The following is a 24,632-nucleotide window of genomic DNA, read 5'->3' as shown; positions in this document are numbered from 1 at the left end:
AAGATATTATGCGAGTTTAAGTTTGAGTTTAGGTTTTATACAGAATAAAAGAAGATACTATGCAAGAGGGTGCATAATATAAATATAGGCTATTTGTATACGATCCAGATCGGTTCTAATTCGAAACCGTGAAATTTAATTCAAAACCGACCTGTAGAGTATAGATTTTAATTTTTCAATCTAAAACTAAATCACTGGTTCAAAAAATTAATTCAAACCTACCAAATTAGACTAAATTAAATTAAATTACGAATTAATTCCTTATTCAGCATTAATAAATTACCCTTCCGAGATCGAAAGAAAGAGGACGTTGGCGGTTTCCACTCTGAGGCCGAGAGAGAGAGAGAGAGCATTTTCCTTCAAGTTCCAACAAAATAGCATCGGTGTCTTCCTGTGTAGATTGAAATTGTGGTTGCAGAGCTTTCACTTGTATCTTCTTCTTCTTCTTCATTCTTTCTCTCTACTTGCTCTGTTCTTGGAACGATAACGATACAAGATTCGAATCTATTCCCCATTCATATGCCAATACTTGGAGACAGATAGATAACATAACTTAGAAAGAAATCCTCAGAACCTCTTACCAAAATGTGGAGCCGATCTATTGCCGAATTAGGTTTTTTCACAACTTTAAAATTGAGAAATAGATAGAAAGAGATCTAAGGAAGATTGAAATTAGCTTTTGATTAGGACTTGGATTCATCGCAACAAATAGAGAAAGGAAAAGAGAGATAAAACGGGGTGTGTGTGAGTTGGATTTGTTGAGAAAGCAGGGAATGCATGCTGTGAGTAGTGAGAGAGAGAGAGAGAGATGGATTTTTGGCCGCAGTTTGTAGCGAGCAGTTGGGGAAGAGAATTTGTCGCCGGAGGTTTCGGAGGAGTGGCCGGAATAGTCACCGGATATCCACTGGACACGCTGAGGATTCGGCAGCAGCAGCACTCCACCAGCGGTTCAGCGTTCGGCATCCTTCGCCGCGTTGTGGCCAGCGACGGACCCCTTGCCCTCTACAGGGGCATGGCTGCACCTCTCGCCTCTGTCACTTTTCAGGTTTTCATCTTCTCTTCTCCCCATTATTATTTTTTTATTTTTTTTACTTTTTCGCATAAATCTTTGATTTGATGATGCCCTGCATCTTTGCTCTCTGGTTATTCCATCCTCGTTGCATATGCGTCCTCGAGATGACATCACTAGTGCTTTTGATCATTTCACGTTCTAATAATAAGACCATGAAATAAATATCACAAAAAAAATTTCATTAAATTGTAATTATATAATTTATAATAAAAAATTCAAATTAATTTGAGGGTTGAAGATTTTTATAAAAGTTTTTCATGATATTTTTTTTTATGATACCTAATATTATTAAAAAATGTTTCATATTATAAAATTACATAAGTTTTCACAAATTTATTTAAATAGTTTTATAGAAACACATAAGTTGAATATAAATTCACTTAAACTTACGAAAACTTAAGATTTATACGAATTTATATTAAAATTATATATTTTTATGAATTACTTATATAAGTTTGTAAAAACTTATTTAATTTTAGGACAAGGTTGCATATCCAAAAAAAAAAATTCCTAATGGAAAAACAATAATTGTAGGCAGTTAGAGAAAAAAAATATATTTTAAAAATAAAATATACAAATCAAATTTATTTAAAGAATAATGTGGATAGTTTATGAAATAGGTACCATTTACTCGTTATCTAATTATATGATAAATATAAATTCAAAAATTAATTTTGTACTCAGCTCAAGAAGTCTCACTTTTTATCACGTAATAAATAATAAGTAAAAGATTGTTTCATACCAATTTAATCACATGATGCATTTATTTTTTGGAATGGATAACTTTTTACTGTCAATTTTCTTTAAGATGTCTCTTTTTTTACTTATGTCAGGGCTATCAATATGCACTATAACAAATTTTAAAAGTTTATTTTTAAAAAATATTAATAAAATATTTAAAATTTCTAACATTTTTCTTTTTCAAATGACAAAATAATTATGAATTTTCCACCACTCATTGCGATGAGCCTTGGTTGGTATTTTTTTTTTTTTTATCTTAAACTGTTCATCTTGAAAGCATAATTCCTAACATATAAAGAGAAAGGAAAATATAAGAAACAATTTTTAGTACTGTTATTAGTATTAAAAAAGGTATGTTAAAAAATTATTAAAATGTATTGTGTGGAGATATATTTTCTGAGTACCAACACGTGATTAAGGTGACGTCGACGTGTCAGCCGAGGTGCCATGTGTCCTGGTCATGACGCCGAGATTATCTCAGCGAGGCCGAGGTTACCTCCGAAGATATCAGAATTCGAGATAAGCGGATAATGCACAAGAGTCCTAGAAAAGGGGAAGACTACAGTTGGGAAATGATAAGACTCTTAGGGAGTTTATCTCAATCTTACTGGGAGTCCAAGATTAATAGTAATCCTAAGTCCATTAGAGCTAGGCTCCTATTGGGACAATGATTGAGTTAGCTATAAAAGAGAGGAACCCCCGTGGGTCTGAGGTAGGCAATTTATATTCTGAATAGTGAGTTTAACACTATTGATTATCTGTGAGAGATATACTGACTTGATCATCGGAGTGCCTCCGGGTGGACGAACCACCGCCGGAATCTTCTCTTTCTATTACAAGTTAGCCAGGTGTTATCTATTCTGCCAGTGTTCTCTAGCTAAATACTGAGTTGGGCAGTGTGATCGGAAAATCACTCACACAATTTGGCGCCGTCTGTGGAAATCGAAAGGAGAATAGATGGCCAGTAACGGACAAAAGGAAAAGATTGGGGACAACACTCCTGCTGGGAGTGGGAGACCTATTAACCTTGATATCACAGGAGACGAATGCAACGCAGAAACTCGTGATCAGAATCACGGAGTGAAAGACGTCGGCCAGACTGGCGACACACCAAAGAAACCAGATCGAAGTGGATACTACAACGAGGACGACCTCCAGGTTTGGAAGGATAGGTGCCTGCGAAGGGACGAAGAGGTAAAAGAGATGGCAAACAAATTGGCAGACCTGCAGTCGGTCGTCAATTTCATGATGCAAAATAACGTCATGCAGCCACCGTTCCCGCTGCAGGACACGCCGATTCCAGCGGCCAATGCCCAGAAGGGAGGGCAGAAAACAATCCCCGTAGCCCCTCAGCATAACGGGAGTGAAAGATACTCTCACTGACCTTCTAGGGAAGTCGGACGAAGAGAGTCAAGAAGAGAAGAATCACGCAGGACGTATCGCACAAAGGAGGCAGACCCCAAAGGACATCGACATGTTCAGGGGTAGGCACTGTGCTTCGATACCACTCATGGAGAAGGGTCGAAAAGGACTCACCACGAAGCTGAAAGTAGCGTACCAAAAAGACTAAAAGCAGGAGATAGCCGAGCTCCTAGGCGGACGAAGGAGGATTTAAGAGATTATCTCAAGAGGAAGCAACAGAATGCCGACGCCGAGGTAACCTCCCCAGATAAGCCGAGGACACCATTCTCGGTAGAATTGGACAGGTTTGGGGCATCGAAGAGATTCAGTATGCCAAGGTTTCAAATATATGATGGTAAGTCAGACCTCAACTTCTACGTTGGAATATATTTGAACTCAATGGCATTGTATAGTGGGAACGAGCCGTTGCTCTGCAAAGTGTTCCCCTCATCATTCGGGAAAATTGCATCAGATTGGTTCCACAAACTACCGAAGGGAAGCGTGAAGACTTGGGAAAGCCTGGTTGAGATGTTTGTGGCCAAGTTCGTGACTAACAAGCTGCAGCCATTAAGGGTGGATGCATTGATGACTCTAAAGATCAGCAAGGATGAAGGCCTTAGGGCCTATGCAAAAAGATACTATGAGGTGTTCAACCGAATACCCGAATGCAATCAAGAGGTGGCGGTCGTATCCTTCAAGAACGGCCTAAAAGACAACTATCCACTACGAAAGTCTTTGGCAAAGACATTGCCAAAAAGTATGGAAGAGCTCATGGCGAGAATCGAGAAGTAGGCCAGAGCCGAAGAAGACACGTCGGGGACTAAGGAGATAAAACAAGAGAAAGGAAACGGCTCGCTGAAGCGAGGCCGAGGTAACAATGGATCAAGCAAATAAGAAACAGAACTGAGGGCCACACAGGCAGTAACAACTGTATTTCGAATCCCGATTCCAAAAATCCTGGACCGGATTCGGAACCAACCCTATTTCAGAACACCAGCAAAAGCACCAGGAGAGTTTATGAGAAGGAACGTTGGCAGACATTGTGCTTACCACAATGAAGATGGGCACACGACTCAGGGTTGTAGAGCCCTGAAAACATACTTGGAAGAACTGGTGAGGCAAGGCCATTTGAGAGACCTCATCGATGAGGCTAGGACAAGGGTAGAACAGGCAAGATTGCCTCTGGTACCAGCAGCTCGGCCTCTCCCAGCACCACAACCTTAGGCAGGAGGACCTCGGGTAGTCAATGTGATTAACTGGAAGGTCAACGAGAACGAAATTAGAGGGGAGACCCAGAAGATGAAGCACCTGCAACATGTTTACCAAGTCGGGGAGAAGAGACATCGGGCAGAGGAGCACCAAGGACCAGTAGTGTCCTTTTCAGAAGCCGACCTTGAGATGGTACAACATCTGCATAATGATGCCTTGGTAGTATCCCTTCAAGTTGGGGGAGTGCCAAGTAAAACGCATCCTGATTGACCAAGGCAGCTCTTGCGACATCATGTACATTCGATGTTACAAGGAGCTTGGCCTTCACCCAGACGATATGGAGCAATCCAATAGCCCAATGGTCGGGTTCAATGGAACGCTGACATGGCCACTGGAAACAACCAACTTGGAGGTGTAGGTGGGCACCAGGAAGGTAACAACAGAGTTCACCGTAATCGACACACCCTCCCCTTACAACATCATCTTGGGAAGGCCATGGTTGCATGCAATGGGGGCTGTTCCCTCAACACTGCATCAACTATTGCGGTTCCTAACAAAGCATGGGATTGAAGAGATAAGAGGAGACCAACTGCAGGCAAAAAATTGCTCCATGGCAGCAATGAAATCCATCTGCAGCATTCGAGAACCAGAGAAGGCAGAGATTGAAGATGAGGATGTGGAGGTCCTAGAGGATGTCGGTAAGGAGCCAGCCGAGAAGAGTGAAGAAGCACTGAAGAAAATCCTCGTCTAGGAGGGGGATGAAGAACGCTTCTTTATTCTTGGCTCGGGCTTAGCCGAAGAAAAGGAAAAAGAGTTGGCAGTTTTTTTGAGAGCAAATATTGAGGTGTTCGCGTGGACACCTTACGAAATACCAGGCATTGACCCCGAGGTCACTTACCATAAGCTGAACGTTGACAGGTCGGCCAAACCTGTAAGTCAACGAGCAAGAAGACTGACGTTGGTACACGTCGAAGCAGTGGAAGAAGAAGTAGACAGACTTCTCGAGGCCAGGGCCATTCGAGAGGTAAATTACCCGACATGGCTATCGAACACAGTAGTCGTGAAGAAAAAGAACGGTAAATGGAGGGTCTGTGTAGACTTTACCAGTTTAAACAAAGCCTGTCCCAAAGACAGTTTTCCTCTACCTAAGATTGACTAGTTGGTAGACGCCACTTCGAGGCATGGGAGGATGAGCTTCTTGGATGCATACAGGGGGTATCATCAGATAACCATGTACCCCCCAGATGTAGAGAAGACTGCGTTTATCAACCCCAAAGGACTGTACTGCTACAGAGTGATGCCTTTCGGGTTGAAAAACGTAGGAGCAACTTACCATAGATTGGTAACCAAGATGTTCAAACACCTGATTGGCGGAATGGTAGAAGTGTACATTGACGACATGGTTGTGAAGACCAAGGAACCTGAAGGTCATTTGGCTGACCTGAAAGCAGTCTTCGACATCCTTAAGACATATCGACTCCGACTCAATGCAGCAAAGTGTGCATTTGGAGTAGGATCTGGTAAGTTTTTGGGATACCTGGTGACTAGAAGGGGCATAGAGGCCAGCCCAGATCAGATCAAGGCCATACTAGATTTGAAGAGCCCGACGTCGGCAAAACATGTGCAAATGCTAACTGGAAAGGCTGCAGCCCTGAATAGGTTCATTAGCAGAAGTTCAGACAAATGCAAACCTTTCTTCAACTTAGTAAAGAAAGCCACAGACTTCCTATAGACCGAGGAGTGCGAAGCCGCTTTGGGTGACCTGAAGAAATACTTGACCACAGCTCCAGTTCTTTCAAATCCAGAACCTGTGGAGGAGCTGTTCCTGTACTTAGCAGTTTCAGAACACGCAGTGAGCGCAGTGGTAATCTGAGAAGAAAAAAAAGGAGCAAAGGGCTATTTACTACGTAAGCAAAACCTTGGCCGATGCAGAAACAAGGTATCTACCCTTAGAGAAATTGGCACTAGCTTTGGTAATGGCTTCAGAGAAGCTAAACCATTACTTCCAGGCCTATAAAATTATGGTGCTAACTGAATATCACTTGAAGTCCTTACTACAACAAGGAGACCTGACAGGAAGAATAGCCAGGTGGGCAGTCACCTTAGGCCAATATAACCTGGAGTACAGGCCAAGGACAGCAATCAAAGGCCAGGTTCTGGCCGACTTCGTGGCCGAATTCACGCCAGAATCCATTGAACATCGGGCTCCGTTGAGCCAAGGTGAACGATGTCCAAACAAGCAAGAAGAAGCTCAGCTAAAGACGAAAGAACAAAGAAAAGAGAAAAAACTCAGACCCTGCAGCATTTACATCGGTGACTCATTTCGATTGTTCGTTGATGGGAGTTCAAACTGACAAGGAGCGGGGGTGGGAGTAGTGCTGATATCTCCAGATGGACAGATAGTGGAACAGTCTATTCGTTTGGGGTTCAAAGCCTCAAACAACGAAGTAGAGTATGAAGCATTGATTGCAGGACTAAAGCTGGCAGTAGCAGCAGAGACAGACGAAGTAATAGTCTTCTGCGACTCCCAGCTCATTGTCAACCAGGTAACAAGCGAGTTTTCTGCCCGAGATGAACGAATGTCGGCCTACGCAAAGGAGGTCATCAAGCTGGCAGCCTTGTTTCAGAACTGCCGACTACTTTAGGTTAGCCGAGATGATAACAGCCACGTCGATGCGTTGGCCTACCTAGCTAGTGCAGTACAATCTGGAAAAGCAATGACAATAATGATCGACTATTTGTCGGGCCCAAGCGTCGAGCCACTATCCACAGAGCATGAAGCAATGTGCGTGGACATGGGACCAAGCTGGATGGACGCAATTGTTACATTCCTGAAAGAAGGGAAGCTACCAGACGATCACAAAGAGACATACAAGATCAAATTGAAGTCGGCAAGATTCAGTCTGACAGCAGAGGGGCATCTCTACAGAAGGTCCTTCATTGGACCCCTTTTAAGGTGCATACATCCTTTACAAGTTGAAGATTTTTTTATACGAAATTCATGAAGGAATTTGTGGAAGCTACGCTGGGGGCAGATCACTTGCCCATAGGGCCATTACCCAGGGGTATTGGTGGCCTTACATGCAAAAGGACGCAGAAGCATATGTGAAGAAATGTGAAAAGTGCCAGAGATTCGCACCACTGATACACCAACCAGCAGCAGACCTGAACCCTGTATCCAGTCCCTGACCATTTGCCCAATGGGGCATGGATCTCGTTGGACAACTACCCCAAGCAACTGGGCAAAGGAAGTACTTGCTGGTGGCAACTGATTACTTCACTAAGTGGATAGAAGCTGAACCCTTTGCCAAAATTCGAGATGTGGATGTAAAGAAATTCATTTGGAAAAATATCATTACCAGATTTGGGATTCCAAGAGCAATAGTTGCAGACAATGGAACACAATTTGACAATAAGCTAATTAAGAGCTTCTATGCAAAGTTCAAGATCAAAAACTACTTTTTAACACCAAGCTTTCCCCAAAGCAATGAACAAGCAGAAGCATCCGACAAAGTAAATCTGGACGGGATAAAAAAGAGGCTGTAGGCAGCAAAAAGAAAGTGGGTGGACGAGTTGCCCAATGTGCTCTAGGCATATCGGACTACGCTAAGAAGATCAACAGGGGAATCCCCATTTGCCATGGCTTATGGCACAGAAGCAGTTATTCCGCTGGAGGTCGGCATCCCAGGCATCAGAACCCGGGGAGTAGAGAACGGAACTAATGATGTATTCTTAGCCCGAGATCTGGATCTTCTAGAAGAACGAAGGGAGAAAGCTGCGATTCAGCTCACAGCGTACCAGTAGCAGCTTGCCAGAGCTTATAACAAGAAGGTTAACCCAAGGGAGTTCTAAGTCGGCGACCTGGTCTTGAGAAAGGTCGTCGGCAACAAAAAGGATCCCAGAGAGGGAAAGCTTGGCCCAAATTGGGAAGGACCCTACAGAATAATCTCAGTACTGGGTAATGGAGCTTATCGGCTTGAAGATAATGAGGGTAAAGAGTTGCCAAGGCCTTGGAACATTTGCAATTTGAAAATTTTCTATCATTAGAATTCCTTTGTTCTTTTGTCATTTGCCGAAGGAAATAAATAAAGATTCAGCTTGGTTTTCTTTTCAAGATACTTGACATTGTCTCTAGAATACATGTATAATGAGAACCCAAGTAGAACTTAGGTTCACATGAGGGGGCAGAGAGAGGCGAAATCATTGTTTAACACTTGTTGAAATTTGTGGACAATTTACAAGTTGAAGTTAAATCGGAATCATTGTTTAACACTTGTTGATGTTTGTGGACAATTTACAAATTGAAGTTAAACCGAAATCATTGCTTAAACACTTGTTGAAATTTGTGGACAATTTATAAGTTAAAGTTAAGCCAAGGCGTCTTTGATTTCGGCCTCTTTGGTGGCCAAGGCATCTTGAAGCTCTTTTTGGGCCTGGGCCACTTTATCCTCGGCCTCCTTCAGCTGGGCTTGAAGGACTTTGTTTATCGCCTTAGCAACACCAACCTTCTCCTCAACTTCGTCTTTTGCTTTAATAGCTACCTCGGCCTGATCCTCCAGGGTCTTCATCTTGGATTGCAAGTTTTTATTGGTTTTTTGAAGGCTGGAGACCTCCCTCTTCTTTTCGGCTAGCTTCTCACGGTTCTCAAAAGATTAAACTGAGGAAGAATAGGCGTGCTGGATGGCCTGAAAGTAAATAGAACAAAAGTTGTTAGAAAAACTTACAAGTATGGAAAGAACAAAACGAAAGAAGAAGTTGCCAGATAAAGATACTTACTTGAACGGAACGTTGAAGCATCAGAGCGTAATTTTCATACTCGCTCAACTTAGCGTTTCGGTCAAGATCGCCGGGGAGAAGCAGAGCAGTACTGAGTGCTACGCCGACGTTGATGTCCTTAACGCTATCGTTGGCCATGACTGGCTTATCTTCCAAGGTAATTTTGGGGTCCTAGGGGGCATCATGTTTTTTAGACCCCGAGGTCGTTGCAGAGGATGACCTCAGCTTCTTTGATTTTGGAGATTCGGATGGCTGAGCCTCAGAACACCTCTTTCCAGCAGCGGATTGGGACTTGTCACTTTCATGCAATTTAGAAATCGGCAAGGTGTCCTCAATGTTAACCTGAGTCACCTTGGCCTTTGGTTGAGCCTTTTTGATTTTCTGTTTTGGTAGAGGCTGGGTTTGTGTTGGCTGAGCGTTGACATCAGAGGGGATACTGGCCAGGAGATCTTTTGCAACGGCTCTTTGATGGCCCATCTCGGCAGAAAAAATTGTTCGACGTCGGCTGTAATAACCCACATTCATGTCTTAGTCATGTTCATGTACATTTGCATGATTTTGTCTTGTTAAGCTTGCATTTGTAGACTTGGACTTGTTTTGCCTAGGTAAAGGTTCTTGTCTTGTCTTGATGCTATCATGTTTTCCCTAAGTGTTGTATGCATGCTTTGTTCCTTCTTTGCTATGTTAAGCCTAGGTCATGTTAAGCCTAGGTCATGCCAAGCCTAGGTCATGCCAAGCCTAGGTCATGTTAAGCCTAGGTCATGTCAAGCCTAGGTCATGTCAAGCCTAGGTCATGCCAAGCCTAGGTCATACCAAGCCTAGGTCATGTTAAGCCTAGGTCATGTTAAGCCTAGGTCATGCCAAGCCTAGGTCATGTTAAGCCGAGGTCATCTTAAGCCTAGGTCACACCTTTGAACCTCTTACACCTTGGACCATCTTGGAACCGCTTTTGTGACCTCCACCATCACCTAGGCATATTGGCCGAGATGTTATCACCTAGGCATCCGAGATCCTTAATCCTTGCACCTAGTGATCTTGTTCTGGGACTGGAATGACCTAGACCGAGGTGTGGCACATCTAGGCCGAGGTGTGGCACAGCTTAGTCAAGTGTTGTCCTTCCTAGCCGAGGTCATTGTCACCCTAGTTGCCGAAGTCTTGTGGTTAGCCGATGTCACCCCTTGCCGGAGTGCCATTCCGAGTAGCTTGCTAGATACGCCTTGTCAGGGCCTTGTCTTGTCAATCTATCACCTTTTTGAAGAGAACCAACCAACCGTTGCCACGTGTCCGAGATGAGAGTTAAGTCAGCCGGCAGAGAGAGAAACCCCTCATTTGTTGTATATTGTTTTGAAGAGTAGAGAGAGAAGCTCTAGAAGAGGGAGAAGAGTTCTTGAGAGAGAGTAGATTTCCAAGCTTGATTCCTAGAGATCCAACCGTTAGATCCGCGTTCTAAGGTTAGATCCTTGATCTGCTCATGATGTTCTTTATGTTTATGTTATTGCATTGCATGATTGAAAATGATTTGTAAGCCATGCATTGCTTTGAAGTTCGGTTTTAGAAAGAGAAAATGGCATTCATGTGTTCTTCAAGAAAAGTCATGTTTTGATCCGAAGGCTCATGCCTAGATCCATGTTTTTGTGTTTGTTCTTGCATGATTTTCAAAGTATGGGTACCCAGGTCCATGTTTTCGAACTCATGTCATGAAATCCCAGATCTTGTAATAACAAGTTATGATTTTAGCATTCATGTTCTTCATGTTCTTCATGCTCATGTTCTTCATGTTCTTCAAGGAGGAAACCCAGATTTCCAGGCTTCATTTCCCTAGGTGTGATCACCGACACCACTCTTGCCTAGATCACACACCTAGGCCAAGCATCGTATCTCACCTTGGCCTACCTTGCATGATCACTTGCACGTTAGTTTATCTTGCATGCACACCTAGGCTATCCACTGCACACCTAGGCCGACCATGGTACACCCATGCCGGCATCTTGTAACACCTCGGCAGACAGCTGCATACTGAAGCCTAGGTAACCACACCTCGGCCAAGAGGTGTGGGACCTCGGCCAAGACCTCTTGAGTTCACCCAGCTAGGTCGTTTTAGCCTAGATCATCTCTGTGCATCCATTCCAGGACCTGGTTGGTACCCAGCATGTTTTCCCTAGGTGTTTTCAGCATGTTTTCCCTAGATGATTTCTAGCATGTTTTCCCTAGGTGTTTTCAGCATGTTTTCCCTAGATGATTTCTAGCATGTTTTCCCTAGATGTTTTCAGCATGTTTTCCCTAGATCATTTGCATTCATGTGAAGCTTGTTTTAAGAGTGCGTTCAATAGACTTTGCCACGTGTTTGTAGGACTTGGACCTTTGCCTTGATCCCGACGTCCCAAGAACTAGGTGAGTGGTATTTTTAATAAAGTTATGTTATAAAGTTTTGACAAAGCCTTGCTTCGTTTTAGAAAAGTATTTGATCAAGCATGAATGATTATCTCTATTTTGTGTATCAAGTATAAGCTTTGTTTTGATGACATTCTTGGAAAGTCCTCCCATGCTAGGGGACTCTAAGCCCATGTAGCACCATGTTTGAGAGATCTCTGTCATCGACGGTCTATGAACGGATGGCCCCACCGACGGTCTATGAACGGGTGGATTTGTCTAATCGATTCCGGGTCGATTATTCCCTTGTCTTGTCCGAAATGTCATCACCCCATGTATTATGTAGATGTTATTAACATCCCAAGCAAGATTTGAAAGACCAAGATTTGATTGATGAACTTGATTCATCCCATGTTTTGAACAAGCTATGATATATGTATTGTTTTGACAAGGACCTTGGAAATCATTCATGCAACCCCTTTATTACTTGTACCATTCACTGAGTATCCAAGCTCACCCTCCCTATGTATATATGTAGGTAATAAGCAAGAGGTCGGCTTCGCCAAGATGTGTGTTTTGTAGGCTTGTTTGGTCGGCTGTAAGGATGTCCGCAATCCTGAAGATCATGTTCCATGTTTTGTATTTCATGTGTTATATTTATGTCGGCTTGAGAAGCCCTTTGCCAAGATGTAACATGTACTTTTGTAATCAAGTTATAAGTTATGTAAAGATGTATGCCATTCCATTTGACTATGCACTGCTCTTATGGACCACTTGTATTTTAAATTATTGCTTCCGCATTTGCGAGCCCCCTATATAAATACTCTGGTTGTGTGTGAATTTTGTAAGTTGGCCTTCGGTAATTACGGATTACTGGCCATCACGGCACCAAACTACTAGGGGCGGTTTGGGGTCGTGACATCGGCGACGGCGCTGGGATATCGGAATCAGGTATGAAGCCAAGGTTGAAGGTTGCTCAGTTGGATCAGAGGTTGATCTTTGGTCTGTCCGAGATGTGGACGCAACTTGTGGAGTTGTGGCAGAAGGTGGAGAAAGGCTTTTCTTCTTGTTTTTTGGGACGTCGGGAAGAGCCGACTTATAAGTAGAGATGAAGTTGAGAAGCAGAGGGGCCTTCCGCTTGTGAATTGGCAAATTCAATAGTTTTTTCAAGTCTTTGCTGGGGAAGAAAGACTGACGAAAGCCCTTTGGTAGCTGAGGAAGAACTACAAAAACAGAAAGATGCATAGACATTAGAGCAAGAATGTTGAAAACTTTATGCAAGAAAGCAAGAAAACTTGTGAAGGATGGCCCTTACCAGCTCCTTCCCCGAAAATTATTCGACTTAAGGGATAAAGATGGAGGTCATCGTTTGGCTAAAACTCCCAGTTTCCCGAGACGATGAAGTAATCATCCCTCGCTCCCTTGTTGGAGTCAGGGAGGTCGGCAATGATTTTGTATTCAGTGGACCTCGGCTTAAGGTAATAAATGTGACCTTTTTCCGATTTCAGGCGACACATGGTATAATAGTATTGGAAATCGGCAAGAGTTATCCTAGCACTCTCTTGTTTGGCCAAAGCTATGGTACCGTTAATAACTCGGTAAGAGTTGATGGCAAGTTGCATTGGGTTCAACTTATAGAAATGAAGGATTTGACGGAAAAAATGGTCAAGTGGAAACCTAAGTCCACATTCAATGAACGCAGCCACTGGGAAAGGCATGAGGTTTTCATCGGGCATGATAGAGTCATCCTCCCCAGCCAACCTCAGATGAACGTCGGCTGGGATTTCGAACTCCTGCCTAAAGTATCCTAATTTTTTCGGGGTGTTTACCCTATGTTCCCACATACCCATGACGTCGGCTTAAATGGAGATATTGGATTTCAGGAAGAAGTATTTTTGGAAGCGTCAGCTTAAATGGAGATATTGGATTTTAGGAAGAAGTATTTTTGGAGGGTTTAAAGGACCTCGGCTAAAAACCTACAAATATGCTATGATAAGGGTTTGTATGGATCTAGAAGGAATTCGTTTCGATTTTTCTTAGAAATTGTGGGTTCTACAAACAAGTCCCAAACCTAAAGCCATGGAGGTGAAGATTGAAGGAACGAATCTGGAAAACAGAAAAAACAAGGATTCGTTTCAGAAACACGAATGGTGATGAAGACATCAAGAAATCAAGACAAAAAGTTTGCACAAGTGTATCAGGCCAAGAACAGTGGCAGAAACCAACAAGTATGTGAACAGTGCGAGTATTCAAGACATGGACAAAGAGCAAAATTATGAAATAAATATGCTTAGATACATGATTCGCGAATCAAATATTCAAATAAAACAACAATGGCAAATAATGATGAAGCAAAATTTCATGGAACACAACAAGAACTGAAAACCAGGAGGAATGGTGACTTACCAGAGAAAATAAGCAGATGCTTGAGATCGCCGAAGTCAGAAGAACGGCGGTGGTAGAACAGATTGGCAAGAACCACGCCGGAAGAGGTGAACGGTAGCGATGGCAGAGCTTCAGAGCTTGAAAAAATGGAGGATTAGAGGAAGCTAAAGAGAGAAAAAGTTCTGAATGAAGACAATGTAAAGTGAAAAAAATGAAAGAGGGAAACAAGTTTTGTCAAAAACTTGAAACAGTGGCAAAAGAGGGCAATTAATGTGCCTAGAACAGCGAATGCGTCTGACGGCGCATGTAGGCGCGAAACGACTTATAAGTGCGTCCAGAGTACGATCCAGTAAGGAGAAAACACGTGGCTAAACGGTTGAGTTGTTATACATAACAGCTTATACGTGTGAAGAAGCTCTTGGAATTCTTGATCTCTGAAAAAGACATATCGGCCTATGATTATGATCTCGGCTAGGCTGATGTACTGGCAGGAATGAATGATATAGGTTCCATCACCTCAGAATGCCGAGATAATAGAACCTAGGGGGCAGTTGTGGGAATATATTTTCTGAGTACCAACACGTAACTAAGGTGACGCCGACGTGTCAGCCGAGGTGCCACGTGTCCTGGTCATAACGCCGAGGTTATCTCAGCGAGGCCGAGGTTACCTCCGAAGACATCAGAATCCGAGGTAAGCGGATATGGCACAAGAGTTCCAGAAAGGGGGAAAACTACAATTGGGAAAGGATAAGACTCTTAGGGAGTTTATCCCAATCCTACTGGGAGTCCAAGATTAATAGTACTTCTAAGTTCATTAGAGCCAGGCTCCTGTTGGGACAATGATTGAGTTAGCTATAAAAGAGAGGCACCCCCGTGGGTCTGAGGTAGACAATTTATATTCTGAATAGTGAGTTTAACACTATTGATTATCTTTGAGAGATATACTGATTTGATCATCGGAGTGCCTCCGGGTAGACGAACCACCGCCGGAATCTTCTCTTCTGTTGCAGATTAGTCAGGTGTCATCTATTCTGCCAGTGTTCTTCAGCTGAATGCTGAGTTTGACAGTGTGATCAGAAAATCACTCACACACATTGAGATGTATAAAAGAATTTTAAAATAGGTAAAATAAGTATTAAAATTATAAATATCTTGACTTGTTTTGAGAAATTAACTAAAAGTTAATTTTTTAACTTGTTTTAAAAAAATATGTAAAAAAAATAAAAAAGTGATTGTGACCCAAAAACCAACTTTCCAAAATAACCCTTTGCATTTCTTATTGACAAACTATTTGACAAACTATCATTAACAGGGCTCATATATAAATTTTTAGGAAAGTAGGTGCAAAGACAAATTATTTTCTATTTTTGAAGAGTATTTAGAGAACTTTTACACGACAAGCTAATTTACTGACATAACTTTATTCATACGAGTCTGACAAATCTCCAACCATGGACCTACCAAAGGACAAACAAAGTATTCAACTACAAAATTTTAATCCAACACGGCACTGAATGCATAGAAATTTTAGATGGCTTTTGGTAGTATTTTTAAATTGTGATTTTAATTAAAAAAATTATAATTAAATATATAATTTAAATTTATTTTTAAAATTTGAAATCAAACTCTTTTCAAAATTTTATTTTTTTTTAAAAAATCAAAAAAATATTTTTTTATTTTGTTTTTTAAAATCATAATTTAAGTGTGGAGTCGTATTTTGACTTATGATCACGTTTGTTTGACAAATTAGATTGAATGAGACTATAAGTACATTGAGATTGAATAAGGAAATTAATAATGTAATAATATTAAGGCCAAGTTTGACATAATTGAAAAAAAGATAAAAATTCAAAAAGTCACAATCCTATTTAAGTCACATCATCTTATTTAAGTCACATCACCTTTCTAACACATCACTTCAAACCTAACTCATATTTTATAAAAAATAAGAAAATATACTTATTTAGTTTTCTCAAATTAGGCCTAAGTTAAAGGTGTAGGATAGAGTGTGTTTATTTGTGTGGCCCTTTGGGAAGAAAACAAAAAGTTGCGTTTTGCAGCCAGTCAAAAACGCCACAAGCAGCATAAAAACGCAAGCAAGGGGATTTGGGAGGGGACAAAAAAGGAGGTGGTAAAATTACATAGTTGCCCTCCATGAATTACATAATTGTTCAAACAAATACCTGGGTCAAATAGTAAATTTCTTAAGTTTAGTGGGGGTATTTAGGTCATTTTAATGTGATGTGACACAATAAATAAATGTTATACAAAAAGGCAAAAAAGTAATTTTTTACCAACTTCTCAAATCACTTTCCAAAAAAGTCAAAAAACTTAATAAAAAGTCAAAAGTCAACTTTTTATCGTCTTCTCAAAATACTCTCGTGTATTAGTGTATCGATATTGATTAACTGGGATTAAACTTATGAAATTTCATAATTACCCTACTTCCATTATTGTAGTTATCATATAGGCTAAGGGGTAAAATAATATTTTACCCATTAACCCTATAGGATTGCATCTCAGGGGTTGTTTGGGATGATCTAAATAAGTGCACTTTTTGACTTTTTATGAAATATGGGTTGGGTTTGGGTTGGATTTGAAGTGATGTGTTAGAGAGGTGATGTGACTTAAATAAGATGATGTGACTTAAATAGAATAGTGACTTTTTGACTTTTTAATTTTTTTCAAGTATGCCAAACTTAACCTCAATTCCATGTGTTCCAAGTTTTGCTAACTAGTAATCCGCCCACACATTTATCAATTAACACTTACGTCAATTTTTTAAAACACTAACACAAAGGTAATGAAAACACTACATAATATTGCTCTGGAAACACTAAATAATATGTTATGTCGACCATTTGCTTTTATCATTGGATAGGGATGTATAATGTGCCACTTAAAATGATAAACATGGCCTTGTTTTGTTTATTTTTGATACCAAAAAAAAAAAAAAGAATTTTTTGTATAAATATCAAAAAAATATTTTAAATTTTTTAAAAATTATATCTAACCTTTAAAAAATAAAATTATGTAAAAATATAAATATTTTTTTAATTTATTTTACTAAATTAATTTTTAATTTTTTAAAAAAAATTCTGAAATAATTTTTTGAAAATCAAACCACACAACCTATTGCTCATAGAGAGATATAACACCTCACACAAAGTACTGCTCATAGAGAGAGATAACACCTTGCATCGAAGGTTGTGGGAGCTTGATGTCAAAATTCAATAAGAGTCTTACATGAGATCTCAAATGTACGCAGACAATTGAAACCTATTTGAGTATTCAGATTCCATACATCTCTTAAACGAATGAATTAAATGATGATAACACTTGCATCGCAGAATGCCATGGTTTTCCAGATCTCCGCAGTCTTATCGCGCGCATTCGACTCTTCAATTCCCGCTACAGACCCTCCTTCCTACAAAGGGGTTGCCCTTGGAGGCATTGGAACAGGAGCCATACAAAGCCTAGTGATCTCGCCTGTCGAACTAGTCAAGATCCGCCTACAACTACAGAGAAGAACAGACCCTGAAAAACCCCAACTAGCAAATCATCACAGAGGTCCAATTGGTGTTGCCAAAAGCATATTTCAAACAGAAGGTTTGAGAGGTATTTACAGAGGCTTAACGATTACTGTGCTCAGAGATGCGCCCGCTCATGGTGTGTACTTCTGGACGTACGAATGGATGAGAGAGCAACTTCACCCGGGTTGTCGAAAGAGTGGCCAAGAGAGCTTCAAAACAATGCTGATTGCAGGAGGCCTTGCAGGGGTTACTAGTTGGATTGGTTGTTATCCATTGGATGTGATCAAAACTAGACTTCAAGCTCAATCACAATCCTCTTCGCCAAAATACACAGGTATTGTTGATTGCTTTCGCAAATGTGTAAGGGAAGAGGGGTATCATGTATTGTGGCGAGGTTTAGGGACATCAGTTGCTAGAGCTTTTCTAGTAAATGGAGCTATTTTCACTGCATATGAAACAACTCTAAGGTGTTTGTTTAACAACAACAATCATGATAGCATTCAAACAGACAATTGAATCTTTAAGGAATATGGTTTCTAACATTTCATCAAATCGGGCGAGTAGCTCTGCAGTGTATTTTGAAACAAAAATCATATAAACATTCAGAAACTGATTGGCTTATTATGCCATTCTTCTTGCAATATATGTGTCTTTACATAGATTACCACATTCATACCTAGGCCAACAAGATCTAGAGGGAATCAAATAAATATGAAACTGTACCAACCTTTGAACGTACAAACTAGGGGACACACTCCATTTTCATAACCCATGAAAACAAGAAAACAAAACAAAAGATTGAATGATAGAATAACCCATATATGAATGTAATTCTGATATTGATTTCAGCATAGTCAGATACATTATTCTGAATCAATTGATAAATTTATTAGTCAATTTACTATCATTGACACAATAAAAACAACAACAGTAGACATAACATTTCTGGTTAAACAAACACACTGTACTCAGCATACTAAGATTGGAAAAGGCTTCAATAGGTACCTCCGGTACCAAACTGTTCGACCCTGTTCTGACTGAGATTGAGTCCCGCCATAGCCTCACTCAACCCAGAACTCGCCTCTGCCAACACATGCGGATCATTGTAGTTCCTTATCGCCATCACAATTGCACGAACGCGCTCATACGGATCCGAACAGTAGAAAATCTCCGGTCCGATAAACACTCCATCGCAACCCAATTGCATCATTAGCGCTGCATCTGCAGGCGTAACAATGTCTCCGGAAGCAAAATTCGCCACTGGAAGCCTACCCATTTGCTTGGTTTGAGCAACAATGTCGTAAGGAGCTTCGATCTTCTTCGAAAATGCGAAAACTTCGTCTTCGTCTAAGTTTGTGAGAATTCGAATATCACCCATCACTTTTCTCACACTACGAACAGTCTCGACAATGTTCCCAGACCCAGACAGATCTCCTTGAGTTCTTATCATCGCCGCACCTTCTCTCACTCTCCTCAACGCCTCTCCGAGATCTCGACAACCGCACACAAATGGAACCCCGAAATTGTGCTTGTTGATGAAATTATCTTCGTCGGCGATTGCGAGAAGCTCGCTCTCGTCGACGTAATCCACGCCGATGGCTTCGAGGATTTGGGATTCGACGAAATGGCCGACTCGGGATTTGGCCATGACTGGGATTGAGACTGATCGCTTGATCTCCTTGACGAGAGAGGGATCGGGCATCCGAGAAATGCCGCCATTGAAAGGCTCAGAGACGATGACACAGCAAGCTCCGGCGGACTCGGCGATCTTGGCTTGGTCCGAATTGGTGACTTCGAGAATGGCTCCGCCGCGGAGGGTTTGGGCGAGGCCGACCTTGATTGAGAATGGGTTCTTCTTGGCGTTGCTGATGGCGCTGTTGTTGTAGATTGTGACGGCACTGTCTTCTGCCATCGCCAGGTGTTTGTGAAAATACCTGAATGAAGAAATCAACTATGTGGGTCTATTTGGATTTGGATTTGGATTTGGATTTGGATTTGTTTGTGGGTTGATTGATAGTATATATAGATATATGGTATAAGGAAGAGGATGAAGAGAGCTGGAGAAGAGGAGGTGGGGGGCGGTGGCGTTTGGTGACTTCCAGAATCTCCGTGTTGCTTCTTCTTTGCCAGTCAACTGGAAAATTGTAGGAAGTCCCTTCATTTTCCAACGGTGTGTTTGGATAAACATATAAAACGCCTGGTTTATTTGACGAATTAAATTAGATGTGATTATACGTACGGTAAAATTGAGTGAGTAGATTATTCATGTAGTGGTATTATTTTAGAGGTGGATTAGGTTTGATGAGATTATAAGTGCGGTAAAATTGAGTAAGTAGATTATTAATGTGATGGTATTAATTTGGAGGTATGATAAAGAGGGTTTGTTTGTCTATTAGTGTGGTGGTATTAGTCTGTTAAGATTAAGGCCTTGTTTGTCAAAACTTAAAAAAATTAAAAAGTTAAAAAGTCACTATTCTATTTTAGTCACATCATTTTATTTAAGTCACATCACCTCTCTACCACATCACTTCAAACCTAATTTATATTTCATAAAAAGTCAAAAAATACACTTATTTAAATTATCTCAAACCAACCCTAAATCTACAAAATTATGTAAATACCTTCATTGTATAATAATTAGCTTTGTTGTTTTTATAATGTAAGGGCAAAGTTGTTTTTTTGACAACTAATTACATGGGATTGTATTATCAATCCCATCCTTACCATTAGAAAGCTAGTCTCACTATGTGAGGGTATTCATAGTCGTACAAGACTATTAATCCCTTTCTATTTTTGTCAATCAAACATAAGCTATGTAAGGCCCACAAGATTGGTAGTCTGATTCCTCCACCTATACAGCCAAATTAACATGACCAAAAGGTTTGGGTAATTTACACTAGCGTTCAGTAAAAAAATAATAATAAAAAATTAATTAATTAATTAAAGTTTAACCATTGTAATAAAAGAAATTTTTAATTTTATTAATTTAAATTATGATATTTTTGTTTATTTTCAATCTAAATTATTATTCTATTTCTGTTAAATAAAATTGATACAAAGTAATATTTTAATCATTAAATTCATTGTAAATGTATTTAAAATATTTTTTACTTTTAGTTTAATAAATAAAATATCTTTTCTTTTTTTTTTCTTTTTTTTTTTTCAGTTTTACTTAATAGAAATAAACAGATAGTTTTGATTGAAAATAAATCAAAAAATCAAGATTTAAATTAATAAAATTCAAAATTTATCTGGTTACAAGCATCAAATCTTGCAGGTTTTTTTATTTTTATTTTTTTATTTCTCCCATAAATAAATATAGGGTTAATAAAAAATGACAAAAAAAATACACATCTCAGGATATAGTTAATTTTACATGTTTGACATAATTATATTATATTATATTATATTAAAGTTTAAATTCTCACAACACTTTGCCCATTTATCATTAGTGATAATAAATAGAGTAATTTTAATTTCACACACCAAACCTCCTCACGCACATACTTAATAAATTTTTTCAAAATTACATTTTTATCCTTTAATTAAATTACTATTTAGGATAAATCTTTATATTTTCTAATTTCACAATACTTATCCAAACTATAGCGATCCCGGTATTCCCTGTTGTTGTTTAACTGTAATCCGGACTCGGTTCCGTAGATTTGTTGTTGTCTTATCCTCATTTCTATCCCTTACTCTTTGTGTTAGAGTTTTGGGTTGTGTTGGGCAAGTTGGGAATAAGTCGGCCGTGTTTTAAAACTTAGAATCTTTGCCCAGGTTTTGGTCTCTCCGCTCGAGCGGTGATTTGACGCTCGAGCGGGCTTTTGTTGTTGCCTTTCCGCTCGAGCGGCAGTTTGGACGCTCGAGCGTGAATTTCCTTCTCTCAGCTTTTTGGGCGTCTGCAGAAAATTCTGGGAGAGTGCATCCGGCGCTCGAGCGAATCTTTGGACGCTTGAGCGTGAACCTGTGTCTGACGCTCGAGCGGGGTGTTGTACGCTCGAGCGGACCTGTTTTTATATCAGTCCGTGAAATCACTTTTTTTGATCACTTTTTGATCTCCTTTCTCTCTGTTACTTTTCAAAACCTCCATTGGAGAGCACCTCACTCTAAAACCTAACTTCTCTCTTAGGATTGATCTAGCTAGAGTGTTTTCCTTACCTTGGGTCTTTGTAAGAAGTGTGTTGATCGTCGAGGGCTTCGTTGTGATCCAAGAAATTTGGGATTTGGAGCACTTTGATTTCGGGTCATCTTCTCTATTTGAGTTCTCCATTTGAGGTAGGGATTCTCCTTGTTCTTTTTCAATACTCCGTTTATAGATAGACATGTGGTAATTTTTGTATTGCATGAAAATTGTATCATGTTGGATTTGTTTGAAAATCATGAAATAAACCTAGGGTTGGTTGTGTGGAGAATGGTTTTGGCTTCATTGATTGTTGTCTTGGCTAATTAAAATATAAATTAGTATGTTGTAGTTAAATGAAGAAAAAAAACCCTAAATTATATTTTGGTTGGGTAAATTAAAATAGGGGTTTGTTGACCATTGTGTGTAAATCTATTTTGTGAAAATGAGTGTGGTAAGGGTGTTAATGCCTAAGGGATTAACCATGGCTTTGGAGTTGATTTTATGGAAACAAGATTAGTGGAGTTGGTTTTGTGATAACAAAAAGGAAATGGAATCGTTTTTGTGAAAATAAGGGAAGTGTTTTAGAAATAAGTTTGAGAATTGGATTGTTGTATCTTGAGTGTTGAACACATATGTAGAAGTTGTATATTTAACTACCATGTTAATATTGTTGTTGGGTTTGTGATTCATGATATTTGAGTCTTTTAATAGATGTACTGGCTATATGCATCTAGAGGTTTTGTCCTTGGTCATCGGTGGAGGATGATACGGTTGTGTAGAATTGTCGGGTATGCATTTTACCATTGATTAATTGAACATCGTATGATACATTATATATGTATGTATATTTGCTCGGAAGGAGATAGTCATGTATTCATATACTTTAACACATTGCTGGTGTCTTGATAGTTTATGTATATGCATTATACATGTTGGTTATGGCTTGATGTGCTGTGATTGTTGGTGTTATACCCCGCGCTTAGAATCAAAGGTACCGTTACCTTCCAGCTAGCGCTTGGAGAACTGACCGCGCTAATAATTGGAGGCACCATACCCTTCCAGCTAGCGCCTGGTAAACTGGCTTGTTGTTAATGTTGTTGAATGGGGTGTATTGTTGGCTTACTACGCACATGGCTAGTAGAACGAAGTTGGTTGTAATTATTTCAGTATATCTTTGGCTTACTAAACACATAGCTAGTAGAGCAAAGTGGGATTGTTGTTGTTTCGTTGTAACTGAAAATATCATGGATTTGATTGGTTACAGTTCGGAGGACTGAGTTACTCCATTGGTTGATTGTATACATGTTGGTGGGTTGTAAATTTATATTTTTACAAAGATATGCATGTATAGTTATGATAGTAATGGAAACGAACCGAAATGTCTTTTTTTGTCTTTTGGAAAGTGTGGAGGAGAACAAATGTTTTAAAGATAAACATGTTTGAAAAGGTACATCTGAGTATGTATAGGAAATGGAAGAGAGTATCAGGCTTAGTGAGATTACTTCCTAAGTATTTGCTGATGTTACGAAAGATTGGGAATGGGGGTTAATGAAAGGAAAAAGGAAAGACAAACCACTTGTAGCGTTGAATGAAACGGTTGTTTTCGAGAAAAGTTCATACATATATATTTTGTATAAACTGTCACATTACTATTCTAGTATGAGAATGAGTGTTTATGATCATAGCTATCTGTAAGTTGTTATTGTTGTGGATCATGTTGAGTTCCCTACTGGACTATATGTTCATCCCACGCTGTTGAATCTTTTTCAGGTATTAAGCAGGTTGAGCTGCAAGATTTGGATCTACTTGTTTACTGGCCACGGGGCCTCAGTTATGTTGGTGGAATGCCATTGTTGTAAAAGGGTTACATCCTTCTTCTTGTACCTTAAGTGATGTAAGCCCAAGGGCAATTTATTAAGTATGTTCATGTAATATTTACTTTGCATACGAATGAGAGTATCGTTAATCACTTCTACGGATTGAATATATGAGTTTATTTCCGCATATTATCCTTGTAATTGAATTAAGTTAATGAATTTGGTAATGACTTCGAGTAATAAAAAGTGGGGCGTGACACAAACCCATAGGGTTTCGTCGAATATCAACTTTCAAACAGATCTAAGATTTGCAGACATTGGGTTCATAGTGATAAAAAGATTTGTAGAGATTGGGATCACGACAAAGAGGGTTCCACAAGTTACGGTTTTGAAAGAATATAGATTATGAAGGTCTAGGCTGGAGCGGGGACGGGCCAGGAATGGCAGTGGCGGTGCGATGGCGATGGTTGATGGTAATAGTGATGATAAAATTGCAAGTTTTCTAGCAGAGAAAGAGTAGGCAGATGAAAAATAAATTATGGTTTTGAAAATAAAAGATAAGGACATTATTAAAATAAAAAATGTATACTGAGAATATTTTTTGTTTTTTATGTGTGCACTGAGAAAGTATTAATTAAATGTGTACCCTAATAATTACTAAGGTAAATTACAAATATATTTCTTGATATTTGCTTAAAATATAGATTGTCCTATGTGGTTCTAAAAATTACATCCCGCTCCTTCAATTTCTAATTGCATAACAAATCACCCATTTTTTTAATAAATCATCAAGTCAATTAACTGTTTTTAATGATTTCAGAAATATATTTCAATTACAAATTCAGGTACCTTTATTATTGTATGGAGAGTAGTTGAGAATTTTTTTTTTTGTTAATTCTGTTAAATAAAAAAATTCTGACAATGGGATATTTGTAATTTTTAATTACATAATAAATGACCCCCTTTTTAATAAATCATTAAATCAATTAATTGTTTTTAATGATGTCAAAAATATATTTCAATTAACAATTCAGGTAATTTTATTGTTGTATGAGAGAGTAGTTATGATATATATATTTTTTATTTTTTTTGTTAATTATATTAAATAAAACATTTCTAACAATGAAATATTTGTAATTTTTAAAATTATATGGAACAATCCATATTTTAAATAAATTTCGAGGGTATATTTATAATTTATT

The 24,632-nt window shown here is 39.4% G+C and overlaps 2 protein-coding genes across 3 annotated transcripts; one reads left to right on the top strand and one right to left on the bottom strand.

Annotated features, from left to right (window-relative positions):
- The first annotated feature begins 265 nt into the window (after window positions 1-265).
- Window positions 266-23,617, top strand: LOC114308649 (mitochondrial arginine transporter BAC2-like). Of its 2 annotated transcripts, XM_082865956.1 has the most exons (3): window positions 667-1,045; window positions 17,305-17,821; window positions 23,384-23,617. In XM_082865956.1, the coding sequence occupies exons 1-3, from the start codon at window positions 809-811 to the stop codon at window positions 23,470-23,472; spliced, it is 843 nt and encodes a 280-aa protein (XP_082722082.1). In that variant the 5' UTR covers window positions 667-808; the 3' UTR covers window positions 23,473-23,617. The 2 variants fall into 2 exon arrangements, with proteins under 2 accessions (XP_082722081.1, XP_082722082.1); XM_082865955.1 differs by lacking the exon at window positions 23,384-23,617 and having other exon boundaries at window positions 266-1,045; window positions 17,305-18,129.
- PDX1.2 (pyridoxine biosynthesis 1.2) lies at window positions 18,306-19,869 on the bottom strand. The gene has a single exon (XM_028254283.2). The coding sequence runs from the start codon at window positions 19,397-19,399 to the stop codon at window positions 18,482-18,484; it is 918 nt and encodes a 305-aa protein (XP_028110084.2). The 5' UTR covers window positions 19,400-19,869; the 3' UTR covers window positions 18,306-18,481.
- Window positions 23,618-24,632: the final 1,015 nt, after the last annotated feature.

Source organism: Camellia sinensis, chromosome 4 (genome assembly GCF_055761805.1).
Source record: "Camellia sinensis isolate YWXY chromosome 4, ASM5576180v1, whole genome shotgun sequence".
NCBI lineage: Eukaryota > Viridiplantae > Streptophyta > Magnoliopsida > Ericales > Theaceae > Camellia > Camellia sinensis.
The sequence above is the reverse complement of the archived record's forward strand: the minus strand, read 5'-3'. Positions and strand labels throughout refer to the sequence as shown.